General features: G+C 47.8%; 9 protein-coding genes across 9 annotated transcripts in view; 5 read left to right on the top strand and 4 right to left on the bottom strand.

Annotated features, from left to right (window-relative positions):
* Positions 1 to 857, top strand: part of F4813DRAFT_37283 (protein phosphatase 5) — a 2,194-nt gene extending 1,337 nt beyond the window's left edge. Inside the window, exons 5-7 of the mRNA XM_049244744.1 lie at positions 163 to 524; positions 575 to 699; positions 752 to 857. Of these exons, the coding sequence (XP_049101013.1) occupies positions 163 to 524; positions 575 to 699; positions 752 to 787 (523 nt within the window). The 3' untranslated portion in view covers positions 788 to 857. The remainder of the gene's footprint in view (positions 1 to 162; positions 525 to 574; positions 700 to 751) is intronic.
* A 46-nt stretch (positions 858 to 903) lies between these two features.
* On the bottom strand, positions 904 to 1,571 carry F4813DRAFT_37276 (uncharacterized protein). Its single transcript, XM_049244731.1, has one exon. The coding sequence runs from the start codon at positions 1,460 to 1,462 to the stop codon at positions 1,019 to 1,021; it is 444 nt and encodes a 147-aa protein (XP_049101012.1). The 5' UTR covers positions 1,463 to 1,571; the 3' UTR covers positions 904 to 1,018.
* A 58-nt stretch (positions 1,572 to 1,629) lies between these two features.
* Positions 1,630 to 4,482, top strand: F4813DRAFT_355514 (Spt4/RpoE2 zinc finger-domain-containing protein). Its single transcript, XM_049242879.1, has 4 exons — positions 1,630 to 1,765; positions 1,836 to 3,365; positions 3,475 to 3,722; positions 3,799 to 4,482. The coding sequence occupies exons 2-4, from the start codon at positions 1,929 to 1,931 to the stop codon at positions 3,827 to 3,829; spliced, it is 1,716 nt and encodes a 571-aa protein (XP_049101011.1). The 5' UTR covers positions 1,630 to 1,765; positions 1,836 to 1,928; the 3' UTR covers positions 3,830 to 4,482.
* F4813DRAFT_37249 (uncharacterized protein) lies at positions 4,442 to 6,961 on the bottom strand. Its single transcript, XM_049244699.1, has one exon. It carries the CDS (start codon positions 6,361 to 6,363, stop codon positions 4,561 to 4,563), a length of 1,803 nt encoding a protein of 600 aa, XP_049101010.1. The 5' UTR covers positions 6,364 to 6,961; the 3' UTR covers positions 4,442 to 4,560.
* On the bottom strand, positions 6,916 to 11,666 carry F4813DRAFT_37200 (amino acid permease-domain-containing protein). The gene is made up of 4 exons (XM_049244676.1): positions 11,233 to 11,666; positions 10,191 to 11,173; positions 9,130 to 10,135; positions 6,916 to 9,075 (listed from the first exon to the last, which is right to left on the bottom strand). Exons 1-4 carry the CDS (start codon positions 11,405 to 11,407, stop codon positions 7,469 to 7,471), a joined length of 3,771 nt encoding a protein of 1,256 aa, XP_049101009.1. The 5' UTR covers positions 11,408 to 11,666; the 3' UTR covers positions 6,916 to 7,468.
* Positions 11,667 to 12,288: 622 nt separating this feature from the next.
* Positions 12,289 to 15,297, top strand: F4813DRAFT_355509 (transmembrane amino acid transporter protein-domain-containing protein). The gene is made up of 3 exons (XM_049242878.1): positions 12,289 to 12,394; positions 12,503 to 14,742; positions 14,800 to 15,297. The coding sequence occupies exons 2-3, from the start codon at positions 12,625 to 12,627 to the stop codon at positions 14,974 to 14,976; spliced, it is 2,295 nt and encodes a 764-aa protein (XP_049101008.1). The 5' UTR covers positions 12,289 to 12,394; positions 12,503 to 12,624; the 3' UTR covers positions 14,977 to 15,297.
* A 209-nt stretch (positions 15,298 to 15,506) lies between these two features.
* F4813DRAFT_37129 (DNA-directed RNA polymerase II subunit RPB11) lies at positions 15,507 to 16,689 on the top strand. The gene is made up of 4 exons (XM_049244600.1): positions 15,507 to 15,744; positions 16,069 to 16,133; positions 16,188 to 16,298; positions 16,353 to 16,689. The coding sequence occupies exons 1-4, from the start codon at positions 15,728 to 15,730 to the stop codon at positions 16,562 to 16,564; spliced, it is 405 nt and encodes a 134-aa protein (XP_049101007.1). The 5' UTR covers positions 15,507 to 15,727; the 3' UTR covers positions 16,565 to 16,689.
* Positions 16,690 to 16,743: 54 nt separating this feature from the next.
* F4813DRAFT_37123 (like-Sm domain-containing protein) lies at positions 16,744 to 17,592 on the bottom strand. The gene is made up of 6 exons (XM_049244594.1): positions 17,414 to 17,592; positions 17,300 to 17,356; positions 17,201 to 17,239; positions 17,117 to 17,144; positions 16,988 to 17,051; positions 16,744 to 16,935 (listed from the first exon to the last, which is right to left on the bottom strand). Exons 1-6 carry the CDS (start codon positions 17,436 to 17,438, stop codon positions 16,900 to 16,902), a joined length of 249 nt encoding a protein of 82 aa, XP_049101006.1. The 5' UTR covers positions 17,439 to 17,592; the 3' UTR covers positions 16,744 to 16,899.
* Positions 17,593 to 17,715: 123 nt separating this feature from the next.
* Positions 17,716 to 20,018, top strand: F4813DRAFT_355506 (ribonuclease H-like protein). The gene is made up of 3 exons (XM_049242877.1): positions 17,716 to 18,033; positions 18,116 to 19,068; positions 19,117 to 20,018. Exons 1-3 carry the CDS (start codon positions 17,954 to 17,956, stop codon positions 19,710 to 19,712), a joined length of 1,629 nt encoding a protein of 542 aa, XP_049101005.1. The 5' UTR covers positions 17,716 to 17,953; the 3' UTR covers positions 19,713 to 20,018.
* The last annotated feature ends 105 nt before the right edge of the window (positions 20,019 to 20,123 follow it).

Genomic DNA, 20,123 nt, shown 5'->3' with positions numbered 1-20,123 from the left:
GTCCCTTAATCGGGTAAAACCCCAAACCCCATATATTTAATTTTTTTTGTGTTTCTCTTTTTTTTTAAATTTTTTATAAACTTCTCTTTGTTCCGCCCCCCCCCCCCCCCCCCCCCCCTTTTTTTTTTTTTAAGCCACTCGCATATTCTAATCGGATTCTAGGGTATTCAAGCTGTTCTCCGAAAGCTTTTCTGCACTGCCGTTGGCAACGCTCATCGGATCTAAGTATCTCGTCTTGCACGGTGGCCTATTTTCAGATGATAACGTCACTCTGGATGATATCCGAAAGGTCAATAGGCATGCTCAGAGGCAACCAGGTCAAGCTGGCTTGATGATGGAAATGCTCTGGACGGATCCTCAAACAGCCCCTGGACGAGGCCCTAGCAAACGAGGAGTGGGTATGCAATTCGGACCGGACGTGACAAAGAGGTTCTGCGAGAAGAACGGCCTGGACGCTATCATTCGAAGTCATGAAGTCCGTATGGATGGCTACGAAGAGGAGCACGATGGAAAGTGCATTACCGGTAAGTTGTCTCCTGAGTTGGTCCATTCCTATATGCTAACTAGTTCCAAGTCTTCTCGGCACCGAAATATTGTGACCAGACAGAGAACAGGGGCGCCTACATCAACATTGGTCCCGACTATAAGTTAAACTTTAACCAATTTGATGCTGTTCCCCATCCTCCGATTCGACCGATGGTAAGTCGCTATGTTAGGTACGATGCGAATATGTTAAGCTGACTCTTCTTAGGCGTATGCGAATAACTCCCTTATGTCGGGGATGTAAGAGGCATTTTAGTTTTGATGTTTCCAAACGGTGATGTTGCATTGAGCGGTGGCATAACGTGGCATCCTTGCATATATGGCACTTGATCGTCAGGGAAGCAATGGCGTTGCGGGGACAGGGAGAGGAAACAGGATATACCATTAGGGCGGTACCAATAGAAATGTGGGTTGAGATTATTTTGTTTCTCGGCGTGTTGGTAATGGTTGACAAGGTGGTTTCGTCCGTCAAGTTTCAGCCAGTCCATAGCTCATCCTCCCCATCTCTTCCCACCAAGGCACCAAGCCAGTCAGAGCACCCTCGTATTCGAAGTGATGAGTGAAGACCATCCTGATAAGAGCCTTGCCAGGCTGTAATGGCTGCAGAAAAGGCTGCTAAGTCATCTCGAGGGACTCTTAACCAACAGTCCTTCCCTTCTACCTTGAGAATATCTAGAGGCATCCCAAGACCTGTGGTGCCCAGGAATTGCTTCAGGGCAGATGTACACTTGGACCGCACTTGGAGAGCATCTAAGACACCCGGATCGGCCGAGGCACTGAAAAGCTCGAGATGTGCGTAGGAATAGCGCGGTGTCTTGATAGTAACGGTAGCTAGCTCATGTGACTTTTTGACTCTGGCTGCGCTCTGCGTACCAGCTATTGATGCATTAGTCATTAATGCATCAGCTTGTTCAGTCATTATGGGCTTTATTATCGGGATATCATGCTCTTGTCTTTGGTGTAATATTTATTTGTAGGCTAGTTCCAGTTAGAGTGGCTTTTGAATGATGCATTTCCATCAAGTCATGTTAGAATCGCAAAGTACATATTAAAATTCATTCTTTGATAGATATGTACCTAAGTACACTCGGATAATTGCATGCATATTCCAGATCAGTGGTACCAAAGTACTACATGTACCTAAGGTAGGCTTAACCCAAAGCACCTAAATCAGATGGCCAAAGGTAACTACCATTTTGCGATCATTCCTGCCCTCTGATTTCTTGTGATTTTGTTGGAAAAGGTCAACTATCTGTATCTTCTCATAGTAAATTTAGTGTAGCAGTACTTACATGCACTTGTTGCTTGGACCACTTAGTTTAGTAACCTAGTGAATTGCACTTGCCTTAAGTAATGGTGCACAGGCTGCCCCACCACAGTAACAAATGCAGGTGCAAAGATCACCCTGCCCCTCAGATGAATATTTAAACACATACAATTCGGATAATTGCATGCTTCAACATTTATCCGAACTTACCCCGCACATCAACTTGTTGTTAAGGGAGTTGCACCAAACCGTGATTCATCTAACCGCCACAATGAACCGGGTGCAGCAGGCTAAGAACAATGGGGCTCGAGCTCGCCTAGCTCGACAAAGAGCTAACCCTGCAGCCCGTGAGGCCCGCGCGGTCCCTGCAACACCTGCAACACCTGCAGCCTCTACTAACGAGACTCCTACTTACGAGGCTCCTGGTAACGAAGCTCTTAGTGACGGTGACGAAGCCGCTTCTAGCCACTTGATTTCTACCTCGGACAATAACACCGGTATCAGCGACAACATCCCCAACAACGTCCCCGACAACGTCCCTGACAACGTTCCTGACAACGTCGATAACGTTCCAAACAACGTTCCGCTCAACACTCCAGACAGCGTTCCCGACGATAACGTTCCCGAACAAGCTGTTGCTGTTCCTACTCCAGAGCCTTCCAATCAGCAGCCTGCTGATCAGGGCTTTGTCGATTGGCACTCTGCCAATCAAAGTGGTGCTCCTATTCCCAACCAAGGTTCTAATCAAGGTCCCAGTCAAGGTCCCGTCCAAGATCCTACTGGTCAGCTTCCTCCAGGTCAAGTTCATACGCGGCTTCCTATCGCGTTTTTTAACACTCACATCTTCGAGGATTTTTCCTACGATCCTTCTGCGTATGATCCTTACATTGTCCGCCTCGGCTTCCCAAGCGTTCCCTTGTTTATCAACGACCTGATCCTCGAAGGAGTTGTTCCCCTGTACCTCTTTGCCTTAGCACCTGTCTCCAATCAGGAGCCCGATCAGGAATCCGATTTCCAACTCTTTCCCGGCGACCACGATCCCGCCGACGAAAACTCATACAACGAGGGATTGTTTGAAGAGGAAGAGGTGAACGAGGAGCACGGAGACGAGGCCGGAAACGAAGAGGCAGATCAAGACATTGACCTAAGCTATTATTTTGAGGAGCGCAAGCCTAAGGAGGAGGATTCTAACGAGAAAGATCCTAACGACGAAGAAGAGGCTTCCGACAGCGAGAAGGAAGACGACTCTGAAAAGGATTGCGACCAGGACAAGTCTAAATATCAGGGCGACGACGATCACAAAGATCCCGACCAAGAAGGTTCTGGCTCAAAGGGCTCTGACCACAAAGACTCAGACTACCAGGCCTCTGGCAATAAAAGTCCTGGCAATAAAGCCTCTAGCTCTAAAGCTACCAACAACTGCCAATCTTCCAGTGCAGTCCCCAACACAGCTTCCAAGATGGCTTCTCAGAACCTGCTCGGCATGGTTATCGCGCCTAACCAGTGGCGATACGCCCGCGCGTGCATGGTGTGCTCTATCATCATGACCCAGTCTGTACGTATTCTCGATATCGTATTCCCCTTCCTACAAATCCCACCTATCTTGATCTTGATATATCACCACATCAAATGCAAAGCAATACTGACCTAGGTAAATCCAATAGCACTTCCGTGCAGAAGGCTGTCCCAACTGCCCTTTCCTTGACCTGAAGGGCTCGCCTGAGGCCATCGAGGCCTGCACCTCGAGCCAGTTCGAGGGCACCGCCGCCTACTTCCAACCTCGTCGTTCCTGGATTGCGCGCTGGCAACGCGTCGACACCTTCGTCCCCGGTACCTACGCCATCAAGGTAAACGGTTCTCTACCGGAGGACATTAAACAAGCGATAGAGGACCAAGGAAACACCCACATTCCGTAAGTAACTTACCTTCTTGCCTCGCTTGGTAGTGATAAGGATAGGCGCTAACATGCTTTTTTTTCTTCCACGTAGCCGTGATGGAAGCGCCCTCGAAATCGACTAGACGGCGACGAAAGGCCTTTCAAAGTCGGGCGAGCATGCCGCTAAGCCCGCGGGACAGCAGGCAAAGCAACAGCCTGTTCGGAGCCAGGGCAAGAATGATGCCCAGAAGACGGGACAGCAGAACCGTCAGGAAGAGGACCACCGTATCCAGCAGCAGCAGCATGAAGGTCACCAGGAGCAGGGCCAGCAAGCTGGAGAGAAGGTGGTGATTAGCATTTCTTGATGCGCGACGCGGTTACAGGGTTGTTTTAGATACCAGTTGTTTGTACTCCCGGATAGGTCGAGTTAATTCTCCCAGGCTTTTGCATCAAGGAAAAGAAAAGGCGGACACGGAAAATCAGCATCGTCACTATTTGATATGGATCGCATCTGGCTTTTTTGTGTTTTGTGCAGGCTCTACCTGTAGGCCGACGTTTACTCCATAGGACATATTCCCATGATGACTGTCTTGGCCACTTGGCCATCGCCATGGGAGCTTTTGCATTGCATTGCATCGCGTTGTGTTAAGTTGAAGTTGTGTTGTGTTTTTAGTTCTGCCGTGTTCTCATGTCTTTGCTCGCTGCTATTAGGCTAGGTTAGGTACTTCACCAGTAATGCATGTCTCTTTATACAGAGAGTTGCTTCATGTTGTTAATTCATAAGTCGTTTCCTTTATACATGATATGCCTACCTAGGTACCTAACCTAACTCAACCACATCTAACTCGAGGTGACCTGCCCTAACTAGATGTCCCTAGATAAACCCGCTCCTCCTCATCTCCGCCTCCGACTCGTCCGCAAAGTACGTAGCAGCAGCATCGGCCTTGTGGCGCTCCTGCTCCTGCTCCTGCTCCGCTATATCCGGTCCCGGCCCCGTCTTCGTCTTCGTCTTCGTCTCCTCGGGGTATGCGTAGCAGTCGATTATATCCTCGATCTCCCGGTACAGCAGCGTGTCCCTAGAGCGGTAGACGTTGCTTGGACGCTGCGGCTGGGAGACCCGCTCGCCGCTTTGGATGCGGGCGATTAGCGGAGGCGGGTACAGGTCTCGCAACGCTGTTTCCATATCGACATCCGAGTATGGGGACGCGAGCTCGTCGCCGCTGCTGCTGGAGGTGGACTGCAAGTCTGTTGTCCAGGATTTGTCGCTGGGGGGCTTGGTGTGTGGGGAAAGGGACTCTTCTACTTCTTCTCTGCCGCCGTTCTCGTACGTGTGATTATCGCCGTGTTCAATTCCCCCGTTGAATCTAATGCCTAAAGACCTAGGACTGGTTCCGAAAATCCCCTCGTGCAGCGGAGAAAACGGGCTGGCGTCTTGGATTCCGAGGCTTGCCTGTTGGTTGCTGTCCGGCGAGAACGTGCTCCAGGCCGATCCGTCTGTTTCGTTACCGCTTTCCTTCTCGCTGTCACTGCTACTATCCCCATGCCCATCATCATTATCACCCTCGTTACTAGCCATCCTCCGCGCTTCGATAATATGTCGCCTCTTACCCCGCGGCGCCGGGAGTAGCTTAAAACTCCTAGCGCTGGAACGCTCGGTGCGGGTTTGGCCGTGCTCGTTAGTAGTGTTAGGAGAGCCGGTGAGAGCTTGTAGCGTCTTGAGATGGGTGTTCTGAATGACGGTCGGAGACGGGCCGAAGAATGCGCTTTCTCGAGGAAATAGGGCCTCACGGCATGTGGTACAGAGGTTATCCTCTTTCTCTTGTGCTGTGCTAAGAACGGCGTAGCAGCCGCGCCAGGGACATGTTAGTGGTGCTGCGGGTGAAGTTGGTGAGGAGTTTAGGATGAGGCCGGGTGCGTGTTCGCTGATAGGATAGCCGTTGTACATCGGCGTCTTGGTCTTGCGGTTCGGCAGATTGGTTATCTCGACATCAGTCTCGGTTCTCTTCCCCCCGAGCATTGAACCCCGTGAGCCACGCCTCTTGGAATGCTGACTGGTAGCAGATATTTTCCTTGGCGGTGGAGGTGCCCGTTTCTCGGACCCCTCGCTATACCGGATAATAGGGCCTCGGTCTAAGCTACTCGCGTTGTATGTTCGTATCGCCCCAACGCCAGGCAATACTGGAGAGACCAGGGTCGGGTCCGTAGTAGCGGCCTCCTTGGATGGTGCCCAGTCGCGAGATGGTTGCCCCGTCTCAGCGAACGTGGGGGACATGGAGCTCATCCTATTACTCCTCGGGCTCGTCGACGAATAACTGAAATTAGGCACAGGGGCCTGCGACGGCCTATTGTGATCGCTCGGTTCGCAATGCCCCTGGCTCTTCCCCCGTATCCAGCCGAGCCGCGCGGCGTACTCTTCATCGGATACCATCTCCTGAGTGCGTTTGTCGACACGCGGTCGGTCGGGGTGATGTGTGCCTCTGTAGTTGGCTATCCAATCCTGCTGCTCCCCCGTCTCTTGCGCTGACGTCTTCTTCCCCTTCTCCTCATGATGCTTATGTCGAAAACTCCCTAAGACCCTTGAAATAAAACTACCGCTGCTATTGCGCCTCAGGCTGGTAGTAAAGCTACTTTTACGGGCCGAGCCCGCGCTTCGGTGGCGACGATTTTCGTGTACCATTTGCTCCTTATTCCGTGATCCTTTCAGTGACGGGTATCTTCCTTCGTATTACCTAGGTTAGTAGGATTTCTATGCAATAGTTATAAGAATGAAGTATTAAGTATTAAATATCAAGTATTAAAATAGATTATAAAAAGTCGCTATGCTGTAAGGAATGAATATGCTATGCGTTCATCAATACCGAATTATGGCGTCAGTAACTAGTGACATAAATAGGCAAGTAGTGAAAAGTCAAAACAGCTTTAGAGTCAAGCGGTGGCGCGCCATGGGAATAGACTTCAAGTCATTAATGGCGGCGTGGTTTTGTTTGGTAGAAAGATGGGATGAGTGAATCGGCGTTTCTTTGACTCCTTTCTTTCGTCACCAACTGGACTATTAAGGCATGATTGTTAGCATTGTGAACCATGAAGGTGTCATAACAAAGCATTGTGCTTTGTCACTCAAGCTTCCTTAACCAACGCATTGTATCTACACCAAAGAGATGATTGTCTGTTATATAGATACTGAATAGAAAGGCTAGATTGATGTCGTTAGAGTGTTAAGTGAATCGAGTCTACCCTGACTAGAAGCTGGCCTACCAGCCTACCTAGCATCCGACCTTTGGCTAGTGCGTTACTTATACTTCGTGTGTTGGTGCGTAACATAAGCTATTGGTTAGTCTATCATCGCCCTAGATCGAATAAGTATAACGCAAGATATGTCCGAAATGTCTATGTCAGTCCTAAACTATCTAAGTGAATAGTACCTAGTATTTTTTATCAAATTTGCCTTTGTCAAACCCACCACTACGTCATCTAACAAGGGCAACAGTTGTTAATACTCCAAGTATAAGAGTCAGGAGAACAACGCATTGTTTTTCCTCAAAAGAGTTTCCAAAAATAACCAGTTGATTCGTGCAGAGAAGTATGTGGTTCGACAGTGGTCTCCTATGCGTAGGACTTTAACAGTCTCAGCAAAATAGGGATAATTAACTTGGGTGGGAAATGAGTAACGGCCGTTATTTGTCAGAAAGGCCCTCGTTATATAATATTCTAGTAGTAAATCAAAATGTGCTAGCAGTTAAGCAACCCCCACTGGTTAAATCGACCCTCTAAATGGTGCTATATTATAGACTGACCGTCACAGTCATATTATTACTCAAAACCAAGAGGACAGGTGGAAGCTCGTGGCAAAGCACCTCAATATCGGTCAAATATCTCAGGCTGGCCTCTTCGCTCTTGCATGTCCCTTCCTCAGGAATCGGGAGAGTTGTGAGTAGCACCGCCGCATCGCTGCTATTCTGACGCATTAGCTCATTAAGAATTAGGTGTTGGGCGCGACTAGGCAAATCATTAAATGAAAGAGGTAGGTTCTGTGTAGAGTAGGATGAGCGAGTATCCTCGTCTGATAAGCCACTCGAGCGATGAGATGCTAGCAACTCCGGTATATTGAATCGAGCATCTGATAGTCCCCCATTTCGTGACATCGAGTTTCTCCTGGATCTTAATAGTGGCTCAGATACGCCCTGTTCAGGGTCCGCAAATGTAAGCCGAGGCCCATGGTCTTCTTCAGCCTCAACCGTGGTCTCTGGAACGGGTCTGCTAGAGAACGGACCGGCCGAGGCGTTTCGTAACAGTATGGGACGTCTAGCTCTGGTTGGTATTGTCTGCTCTCCTTCAGAGAACGTGATCCTCGATCCTGAATCGTCGACCAAGACAGTAGTTTCTGGTGTTGGGTTACTAGTGAACCGACTTGCTGACGAATGACGTGATAGAGCGGGTCTAGGCGGTGCTTTTGGTATGATAGGGGATGTTTCTCTTGGTACTGCTACAGTATCAAGACGGCTGGCCAAGCTCTGCGTTGGCTCGGAGTTAGATAGTACTGGTGTTGAAACCGTCCCTGTTGTGGGGGCCATTGTGCCATATCCAGACGAGGTGGCTGCAGTCTGTTGCTCCAAATGCCGATCTTGGGTAGGCTCTAAACTCCTTGGTGGTGCTGCCCTTTGCATGATATCTCCATGGCTTTTCCTCCGACCTGCATATGCTAAGAAGCTAGGTCTCCGCGACGAAGCTAAGTCTTCCATAACGCTAACACTCCCTGGGCCAGTAATGTCGTTGAAGTCGGCGTTTGATGAGGCAATGGATTCGCCGTCATCGTCGCTAAAGTCGGACGTATTAGTATCTGTTCGAACACCAAATCCGGAAGAGCTCAGCTGGTGAGTATGAATGCCGAAGTTGACGCCCAATTTTGAAATGGCAGAAACGGTCGGTTTCTTAGATCTTTCTAGTATATCGTTGACGTCAAGTCCCCTTGATAAACTATTATAGCCATCGGATTTGGACACTGAACTGCCTCTACGTCTAGTAGCATTCAGCATTTGCTCTAATGATGCGAGTTCTTGAGATCGAGACATTTCGTGAGCTTCGGTCCTCAACCTCTGAAGTTCTTGCCACCACTCGTCGTCTTTCAGCAACTCGTTTACGATACGCCTATATCCGGAGCCAATTCCTCGACCATTAACAATAGTCTCATAGCTCTCCAATTGTCCCGAAGCAAGCCAAAATACTTTGATTGTAGCATCGATTCGTAACTTTTCCAGAAGTGTCTTTAATCTGGCCTCTTCTTCCTTGACTTCGCTCTCATACTCAACGAATACCAAGACTCGGAGCTGAAATACTCTTTTCCATGCCGGAACACTTTGTAGAATATAGCCAAGTTGAAGAATCAACGTATCTGCATTCATCCGTCAATGAATAGTTTTCAATTTGCATACGTAGGGGAACACACATGTATCAAAGTTGGTTGTCCAAATACTTTTGTCGCCATCGGTGATCTCAGCCGACATTTGAATTGGCCAAAGGTCGATATACCTTTTAGTGTTGTTTCCATCATGGCGCGGAGTTTCCAAGGTTTGAAACCCTTTGCCAATAGCAACATTCAGACGGTGGCGAAGTGCAAGGTCTTCAAGAATCGTTAAATAACTTTCAGGAGACATCATGTCCTCTGTGCGCATGGCATCGGTTGGAAGGAACCCATCTAGTAGACGGGCAGATGTGTCACCGCGTCGCCGCCTCAAAGATTTACCATCGGTCTTTGTTTCCATTTTCGGTCGGGTGGGCGTGCTTGGGACTTCTGGTATCCGCCCAAGCGGTCGAGACTTGCGTAAATCATCTATGTTGTAAAATCCGAGAATGGCTATATTGGGTCTCATGCCGCCCAGGCCGGCTGAGAGTATTAGATTCCGCACTCCCCATATGATCGATGGCGACATTGTCAACTGAACGAATGCCTTAATTCTTGAGAATTCCGATATGTATCGAGCCCAGGCCGATTGTTGCAACTTTGCCTCGTGTATGCCAGAATTGAAATCATCCGTCACGATAACATGTCCTAATATATACAAAGATCCCTTCTTCAAAGAGTTGCAGAACTGTATGAGCCGCGTATGATGCCGTGGATCATTGATTAGAAGTATGATCTGAGGTCTCCAGAATTTAATGTGTTCAGGTTTGAGTCGCAGAAGGTACTTTCGCACTTGATGATAGATCAAATTCTGAGATACGTCGCCCCAATGTTTCGGCGGGCTCATAAAATGAATAACGAGGAAGAGAAAGATTAGAATGCAGATAGCAGCAGCAGCGTACGTCTCATCTATGAAAAACATGGAAGCAGCGGATATAACACTTCCCACAAAGGCAGTGTGCCAGCTGAAGAACTTAAACGCAGGACGGAAGTTGGGAGCTGATCCTATCTTTAGCAAGAAACATGCTAGATTCATGACGAAGAACGTCATCTATACCGAACATTAGTTCTCTAGGCCAGGATGGCATCTCATGAGAGATACTTACCTGATAGCTCATTGATATGAAAGTCGCAATTTGATTCAAATTCGCGAATAGCGAAGCCTGTGCAATCATATATGTGACAAGTATTGCAAGTATAGGATCATCACGTTTATTCCCCTTCCCAAAGATGGATAGCCCTGGAAGGAGTTTATCTCGACCAAGAGCCTGAAGAAGTTTAGAACCGCCAATAATTCCCATTAAAGCTGAGAAAAAGGTTGTCGCACACTCGCCGGCAAGAATAAGTGGCGGCCATATACTCGCTGTGGAGATAATATTGGTATCCCGGAGAAATGAAGGGTGAGTAATGCTAGAAGCTATCGACAGAATTACGACGAGATAGAGGACGAACGTCGCAGCCATAGCCCATAATGTTCCTCTCGGGATTGCTTTACTTGGATTGCGGAGGTCCCCCGACATCGAAGCTCCTGCAAAAATACCGGATGTAGCACTGAACAGTATACCGAATAGTTCCCTGAATGTCTCAACACCTCGATACCTAGGGCCACCAGCGTGTGGAAAGAGATTAGAGCGCATCGTAGCCAGGCTCAACCCAGTAAATTCAATTCCAATATCGTCGTTCTTGAATGGACTCTTCATTACAGTCGAGATTGGGATACTTATGATAGCCAATGTTAAGATGACGATGAGGCCGCCGCTTGCTTGGACGAAGAGAGCATGTCCGGCAAGACTTAAACCCGTACAGAAAACAAGAGCAGCAGTTTGCATACCATAGCTGTCCCAGTATCCATGTGGTATTAGAGGTCCTAGATTGAGTTTTAAGCAATCTATGAGACCAACGATATTAAGCGACGTGTTCACGACTTGGGCGAGATAGAACAAGATACCAATGGAGCCGCCGAACTCAGGACCGAGGGACCTTGAGATCAAGTAGTAGGCGCCACCTCCCTTAACCTCCCCATTAGACGCTATAGCAGATAGGGAGAGAGTAGTGATAAAATCGACAATATATGCTATAACAAGTAAACCTGCGTAAATGTTCGTATGTAAGGTACCGAACCGTCACGTAGGTGCTAGTAGGACCTACCTAGCATCCCAACCAGTCCAATCCGACCCATGATGGAACCAAAACGAAGGAACATCAAAATACTGATAATATTTAAAACCACGGGGATAAAGACTCCAGCAACGATTCCAAGCTTGACCTTCTTGGACGGCGCTGGGTCGGAGCCCGTGTTATCTCCTCGGGATTCCGGAGGCATATTGTATTAACGGATCTTACGAGTTCTGACTGTTACTATAAAGATCGTAACGGTATAAACTAGTGGCTAGCCTCGTCGTTGTGAGAGGCTACCAACTCTCGCGGCAAGCAGACATATTGGGGTGTCACTAACAATGTTGATGTGTTGATGTAGTGTAGATGCATTATCCTATAGCAACCCCGCTCGAAGTTGAGTTTGGGGATCGTCGAAATCAGATGTCATAAGGGACGCAAACAAATATCAGACGAATAGCTAGACTGGTTATAGTCTAGCCATATTCCCCACAACATGTTTCTCGAATTGAATCAAGTTTGGTCCAATGACGTTTGGCAGCTGATCCCAAACGAGACATACAGTCTGGGATGGAGAGCGACTTGACCAATTGTCATTTTGTATGACCAAAGGAAAGGAAAGGAATATTGAAATATTGGATTATTGAAATATTGAAGAATTTGAGACAATGCTGAACTTATAAGTAGAATGTGTTAACTATAACTAGAACTTAAAAAGACCTAACTTCTAGTTGTACCTAACTAACGCAAAGAAAAAGTACGATAGCGTCGGCTCTTTCTCTAATAAGTGGTTCGTTCGTATTTCAGACCGAAGCAGCAAGCACCTAACGCAGGTGCTAATGGTACCTAATGCGTTTATCAGGCCCACTATTGTGTACCGGACCGAAATATTCCAGTGCTTAGGTAGCCCGGAGATAATTTGATGGCTGCTAATTGGCTGAGAAATCAAGGCGCATTTGATCCATCCCGTGGTACGGCTCCAAATGATGCAGTTGACCGACTTAGGCCAATTCTTCAGGGTCTGACTGATAAGGTATGTAGTATCACGAGGGCTACTGTGCCTAAGTACTTACAGTATCTTATTATTAGTTAACTAGTTTATCTACCTAACACATAACACACCTTATCCAATATTTCTCTCTACCGCCTTCTTTTCCATCGCATCATCTTGTAGCCTTCCTATTTGCATCTACTAGTATGTCTCAGACAAAGTCTTTTCCTTCATCAAGCACCTAACCTAGTGCATTACCTATTACCTACGTTAATCTCCGGAACGCTGCAACTAACTCTTGTTTATAATTAGCTCCGGGTTCTAATCTTCGTGTTTCGTGTTCAAATATTCATCTCCAGCCTCTTCGCCGCTAATTCCGACGCTGCTCATACCTCAATGCTTCGTTGTCATCGACCATTATCCTAAACTTTACCATGGCGAATTCCGATCAGGAAAGAAGCGCAACACCGCAGCCTGGAGCCTCTTCTGGTGTGCAATTATCATCCTCTCCAACTTCCGGTCGTATGTATGGAACTTCGGCGCCTCGCGCTGATGTTACCGCTCGCTTGGCTTCCCCCGTACCGTCTTATGCTTTCGGAACTCCGCCATCTCAACGACCTCAGGGTGCAGCTCGAAACGAAGAAATCGTTGAGAATGTAGGTCCACTTGCCGGTGCTGGTCAGAGTTCTATGGGCCCCGGAGTGTCTGCTCTCGCTGCAGCGCTTTCAAATTCTATAGGGACATCACCCCCAAGATTTGGCACTCCACCGATACGATCTTCATCGCCGGCGGGAACTGGTTCGGGGCTACAGCCATCCATAACGCCAACCAACTATGGCTCCTTCGAAACAAGGTCGAGACACTTGCAGGGCGGCGCTTTGGGCGCCTACGAAGATCCCGAGATTATCAAGCGGCATTTAGTCCAACCTACCGACACTACGGATTCTGCATCCAACAATGGTGACAATTCCAAAGGCAAGCAGGTCGGCGATTCCGTGGGGCCGGGGCGCGACGATGAAGAATTCTCTAGTCTTAAGTTACAGGGAGGAGATATAACGCGCCAGATCTATAAATGGACTGAAGACGCAGAAGGCCGTAACCGACCTCAGCGCAGCAAGAGTTTCAGCCAACCTAGGGACGAGCCCGAGAGTGAAGTCCTCGATATAAACACCATCAAGGTCCCCGGCGGATTTAGGCGGAACTATCTGAGGAGAGCGGCGCGTAGCCCGCACCTAGACTCTGATGGATTAGGAGCTGGGGAAGGGACGTCGAGGGGGAGGCGAGAACCTCAGTTACTTACCAGCAATTTCTTGGAGTTTTTGTCTATCTATGGCCACTTCGCAGGTGAAGAGCTGGAAGAGGACGACGAAGTATTGGGTCCTGGCGAGTACTTCTCTTCTGGAGAGAGCGACGATTTCTACGATAGTGAAGAAGAGAGAGAGCCGATGGAAGACAGTGCCCTGCTGACACCATCTAAGCGCAAGAGGAGACGAAGGGTTCGTGGTGGTAGCGGGAATAATACCCCCTTTAATGCGGCCCTACTCCTCCTGAAATCGTTTGTGGGCACGGGTGTTTTGTTTCTGCCTCGTGCTTACTTCAACGGTGGTATGCTTTTCAGCAACTTGGTTCTAATCTTCGTTGCGGCGTTGAGCTACTACTGCTTCGTGTTGCTTGTTACTACACGATTAAAAGTCGAAAGGTCATTTGGTGATATCGGTGGAATTTTATATGGCGATTGGATGAGAAAACTGATCTTGTTTTCGATCGTCATTAGCCAAATCGGATTTGTCGCTGCATACATTGTATTCACGGCTGAAAATCTACAGGCCTTCATTCTTGCCGTTTCCGACTGCAACACAAATATTCGAATTACCTGGCTGATCCTGATGCAAATGATCATCTTCTTGCCGTTCTCTCTGTTCCGAGACATCGGGAAGCTTGGTTTCACAGCTTTAATAGCGGATGCCTTTATTGTCATCGGCCTTGCGTACCTTTTCTACTATGACATCCTTACCCTAAGTACACACGGCATAGCAGATATCATTCAGTTTAACCAAAAGGATTGGACACTCTTCATCGGTACCGCCATTTTCACATTCGAAGGAATCGGTCTTATTATCCCCATTCAGGAATCGATGAGGTCGCCGTCCAAGTTCCCTAAGGTCATGTTCTACGTTATGATAATCATCTCCGTCCTTTTTATTACCATGGGTGCGGTATCTTATGCCGCGTACGGGTCGAAGACGGAGACAGTTGTTCTCCTCAATCTACCTCAGGACAACAAGCTCGTCAACGGTGTCCAGTTCTTATACTCACTCGCTATTCTTCTATCAACACCCCTGCAGATTTTCCCAGCTATTCGTATTACGGAGAACGCCCTCTTCACAAAAAGCGGCAAGTACAACCCGTACATTAAGTGGCAGAAGAATATGTTCCGTTTCTTGGTTGTCTTCCTCTGCGCGTTCATTGCATGGGGAGGCGCGGACGATCTGGACAAGTTCGTTGCTCTCGTCGGAAACTTCGCCTGTATCCCTCTCGTGTATATCTACCCCGTAAGTGTTCCCGTCCCTTTTGATGCGTAATACTAGGCCGTACTAACCTTTCCTCAGCCGCTGCTTCATTATAAGGGGGTAGCGAGAAGCAGGACGCGGAAGGTAACCGACATCCTTCTCTGCATTTTCGGATTCATAGCAATGGCATATACCACTAGTTTGACGGTGATCAGCTGGGCTAGCGGTCCTTCCGGCCCAAGCCTACCGAAGTACTGCGACCCTCATAAGCTATAATACCCTGAGAGGGTGGAGGAATGATGGGATAGCTGTGTATTATATCTTGCATTGGCAGCGTTGGGAGATTGATGCAACAGAATTAGAAATATTTTATCCTCGTAAGAGATGAGCTTTTGATATACCTATGTTGAAATAGAGCTCGCATGGCTTTTTAACATAGGTACCTACCCATCTAGGGTTTGGGATTGCTTCGTTATGGGTGCAAATGCCTCTAAGTTGTTATACGTCTGTTGACTGGGTATCTGCGTGTGTGTGTATGGTTAGATTTCTGAAAATAGGGGAGCATGGTCTACTAAAATATAATTGCATCTATCAGAATAATAGGGGCCGTAGTAAATCATAGGTCCTTCCATGGACGTAGTCGATACGTTGAAATAGGAGCCATTGAAACGGGTGGCTCGTATAAATCGGTACGTATTATTTATACCAATATAATCCGTGTATATACCGATATTTAACCGATTGGCCGGTAAGACGCGCTTTGACCAGGCTCAGGTACTTGGGATGAACCATTCGTCCATTCATGCATTCATTCATGACTTGAACTTTACAACCTTCAATACGTTTCTTGCCTTGGATTCTATTTCAAGTTTTAATTGCACCCTGAATACGTTCTGTATAACACGAGCATTCACGATACTCGTGTTCGCCGCATCAATAAACACTAGTAAGGATTAGTAACGGTTAGGAATATTTGGGTGAAGCCTACTTGCAGTTCTTTCTATCCCTTTGATAGACAACCGCCAAGATGAACGCGCCAGATCGGTAGGTGATATTTCAAAGCTTTGCTGTCCCATCCTCTCTTTAGTGCCCCTCTATGTCGATGATTTGGAAGGTGCACTGGGGAAATATGACGCTACATTTTGGAGGGCGCATAACTACCTCCTTTTCCTTAAGAGATGGTCTGTAATTAAGAATAGCATCAGATCAACCAGATCACTCTCCTTACCTATTCCACTGGGCTCTCTAACCGTTCTACCCACCAATTTTACACCACATAGCCATTCAAGATGGCCTCCAACTGCTCTAGAATGGAGCCGTTAGATTATCCCATATCTATTTCACGATCAAAAGCTAACCGATGCATAGTTTCGAGCTGTTCCTCCTCAACGAGGCGTTAGACGAGAAGAAGATCACCGAGAAGCCTTTTGCTGGTAAGCAAATTCTGTTTGGCTACCCTTAAGGGATTTAGTACTGACGAATGCCAGGCATGTCAAACACCTCGGATTTCATCATTCTCAAGGAAGACCACACCATCGGCAACCTGCTTGCTGAGCACTTCAAGCAGCACCCTCACGTGATGATGGCCGGATACAAAGGTAAGAAAAACTGTTGTCATTATATCAAAGTTTGGGATTCTAACCACCACCTAGTTGCCCATCCCAACGTCCCTGAGGTCTTGATCCGTCTTCAGACCGACGGCACAGTCACTCCCCGTGAGGTGTTTGTAGACGTGTGCAAGCAGCTCGTAGCCTCCCTCGGACAGCTCGCTCAGAACTTCACCCGAGAGTACGAGCTCCGCCGCATGGCCACCGCGGGAGAGCAGGACAACAACTCGGGCGGTGGTGCCAACGGCAAGCCTTAAGCGTTCTGATACGGCGGCATACATTCTCACGATGCATTATGGACGGGGTTTGGTCGGATACCAGGCGTTACGGTCTTGCTTTCATTTCAACTCATGTAAAAAGGCAGTTTGCAATGTTCTAGGGGCAGACAGAATCATCTCTCATACGGACTAGGACTGGGACCTCTATCTAGGTCGTCTTAACCGCTGTAATTCCATTGATTTCCTAACTCCCTGCTCACTTGTCGTGACATGCAAGGCACCTGCTTTTCAGTACGCCAGTTTAGTATAGTTGTTGACAAGGCAATTGCAACTCCGATTCATCAGACGATATCCCATATCCAACCTCGTTCTCATTAAGTGGCCACAGGTCCTTCTCCTCCCGGAATCAACTATAGGAAATAATAAGCCTATGGGTCTATTCAATGATGGTTTGATACGTACCATGCATATATTGTTACCGTTTAGTAAGATCTTAGAGAGCTTCGTATGGTTTCCAGAGTAGTCGCTGCCTCTAATTAGATTTTGCCCCAATCATGTGATATCGTGATATGTCACTGGCGATGTACATACAATTCGGTTACATCCTCCAGGACCATGTCTATATGTTTCATTAGTTTGCGTGGTACAGTGAAAGAGCCATCCTTTTTCACTTACTGACGTAGTCGTCAAATCCTAGTAAGGTACCGCTGAATTCTAGTGGTACACCCTGTCAGTCATGATCTGGCCTACTTCAGGGCGCACGGATGACTGTACCCTTGTCACCCTTCATGATAACCCATATCCTAGAGCCGACGCACTTGTCGATGAGTTCTGTGTTGCGGGTTAGAGTTGGCTATTTGAAAATACATAGTTCAGAGAATTGTATACCTAGTGGTAGAAGCTGGGATGCCATTTCGATATATTTGTTCAGTCTCGAGCAAGAAGTGTTGTTGTGGAAGTGAGAAGATAGATGAGATGTATGGACGGCCTTGGGCTAATAGCGTTTGCAGGTGAATTAGGTAAGTAGGTAAGTAGGTAAGTATAGGTAGGTACCTAGGTAGATTAAGAGAGGTACATGTATGGAATTGGGTCGGGATAAAACAAAAACCTGGTCACCTGATGACGGGCGCTAGTCGTGTTAAGAGATGACTCAGCAAAATTTAGCCTACAACTTCCCCTGCCGGATTGACAACAAGCCCAAGTGGACCGCTAAAACTAGACAGACCGACATTGAATTCGCCGAACTCGATTTAACTCGATTTAACTCAATTTATACTTGAAGCACTAAAGTACCTCCTATTTGAAACAATTCCCACTTTCACTCGCTCATTGCAACGCGTCTGCCTAATAAGCACCCGCGCGGTTCGCACTAAGCTACATGGTCATCATGGAGCAGTGTTATGATACATGGGAGCCAGTTAATTGCCAATGATGTCTTTTGGAGGTTCAGAGATCGCCGGAAATGCCCTGAGATCTTCCAAAGCCTTGCGCATGACACTCCCCTTGTGGTTCGTCTATCTTTTTGAACACTTCCAGTATATACACCAAGACAAAAGGAATATTCTTATTAACAAGACATTACCCCTTTAGCCGTTGGGCAGGACAGGCTTTGAGAATGACCGCCACACCACCTAAATCTCAAACATGGCATCCTGCTCGGGGCATCTCCTTCTCATCCGTTGTGCAGTCGCCAAACTTGGCGCCACAAGATTCAGATGGCTTGGATGCTTCTCTGTATTCGAAAATCCGGAAGTATTCGCCGTCGAACATGCAGCGTAAAACGCGAAAGTTGAAAGCAGTTGCTCTCGAAGCAACTGAAATTATAGATGAGAATTCCGATCTTCTCACAGATGAGCAGACGGAATCATCCGAGGCAAAAGCCTCTGACGAACCTCCCGTTCCTACTTTACCCTTCAGAATGGTCGATGACTTGTTCTATGCTGCTAAAAAGGCACCTGCCGGCACGACTGCTTCATATTGGTCATATACCTACTACCGGGGAATGGCACAAGATGGCACAGAGCAAAAGGTAAAGGTTCACTACTGTCGAAGCACCTATACAATGGAAAAGGTCTGCAAGGAATGCTTCTCGAATGAACAGATTCTTGGCTTCGATCTGGAATGGGCTGCCGACTCTTATAAGTGGGCAGGCCTCAAGAAGAACGTCTCCTTAATCCAGCTGGCGAGTCCCAGCCGTATCGGGCTCTTCCACGTCGCTATTTTCCCCGAAAAAAGCGACATGGTCGGGCCCTCGTTCAAGGCTATTATGGAAAGCCCATATATTACAAAAGTCGGCGTTAACATTAAAGCGGATGCAACGAGGATACGCAATTACTTGAACATAGATTCGAAAGGCCTCATAGAGCTAAGCCACCTTTACAAGCTCGTTACCTACTCTGCCGAAGGGCGGCAAGACGAAATCAACAAGAAACTTGTGCCTCTAGCAACACAAGTAGAGCAATATTTACATCTACCCCTTTACAAGGGTCAGGACGTCCGAACAAGTGACTGGACGAAACCTCTGGATATGGATCAAGTCGCTTGTGAGTAATAACATTCCACCTTCTTACCTCCAAGTTAACGGCGTTTAGATTCCGCATCAGATGCATATGCCGGATTGCAGCTTTTCGCTACTCTTGACCATCACAGACAACAGCTCAACCCTTGCCCGCCTCCCCCGTATCATGCAGAGCTCAACCTTCCTATCCGGCTAGCAGACGGGTTGGAACTATCTACGGATGACGAACCCGTCGTTGACACGGTGGTAGAGACAGTCGTCGAAGCCACCGCAACCGTAACCGCTACCGCTACCGTGAAATCCAAAACCACAGCCTCTAAACGGTCGTCGGCTCCTAAGGACTCCCGGGTCGAAATCGCCGAGGACCGTGTTGCACGGTACCGCGCCACGCACCCCGAGGCGCTCGCATCCACCCCGCAGCTTCGCGCGTACTTCATGTGGCATAACCAGGGCCTTGATCCCCGGACTATAGCGCACTTATTACGGGATCCGCCTCTAAAAACCAGCACAGTCATGGTCTACATACTTGCCGCGATCGAGCACGAGAAGCTACCCGTAGATAAGGAGCGGCTGAAACAGGAGATTGCGGGCAGGATTTCGATGAACTCGGTGTGTTCGCGGTGGCCGCATATCGCTGCAATCTTAGGTCTCGCGGAGGCGTCTATTTGATTTAGCTGATTATAAACGCGGTGGCTCTTTGGATGTTTGGGGACGATGGTTTTGGTGTTGAGAGTCGTAGATAGAACATCTGGAAAGAGGGGATTTTATATACCAAAGACAGAAGCGTAGTGACTATTTGTGTGTATAAGTCGACTCATACTCGATGCAAGTTTATGAATAACTAGAACCATATCATGCCATAACCAACGTAGCCCTACGAAGTGGCTGGTGAGCACGTCAAGGACATGTTCTTCGGTCTGCTTTTATGCGGTAGTTCGGCTTGTAACTAACTAGGTAATTAAACTTATCTTGTCGTCTACATGCGCAGTCGATATCACAATAATAGAACCGTATACCTGAACCTTAGAAGAGTTCTGTACGCAAGCAATTCTTACGCTTAGATCGAATAGATTAGGTAGG

Source organism: Daldinia decipiens (genome assembly GCF_022478715.1).
Source record: "Daldinia decipiens strain CBS 113046 unplaced genomic scaffold F4813scaffold_11, whole genome shotgun sequence".
Taxonomy (NCBI): domain Eukaryota; kingdom Fungi; phylum Ascomycota; class Sordariomycetes; order Xylariales; family Hypoxylaceae; genus Daldinia; species Daldinia decipiens.
This window is presented reverse-complemented; position numbering and strand designations above follow the sequence as displayed.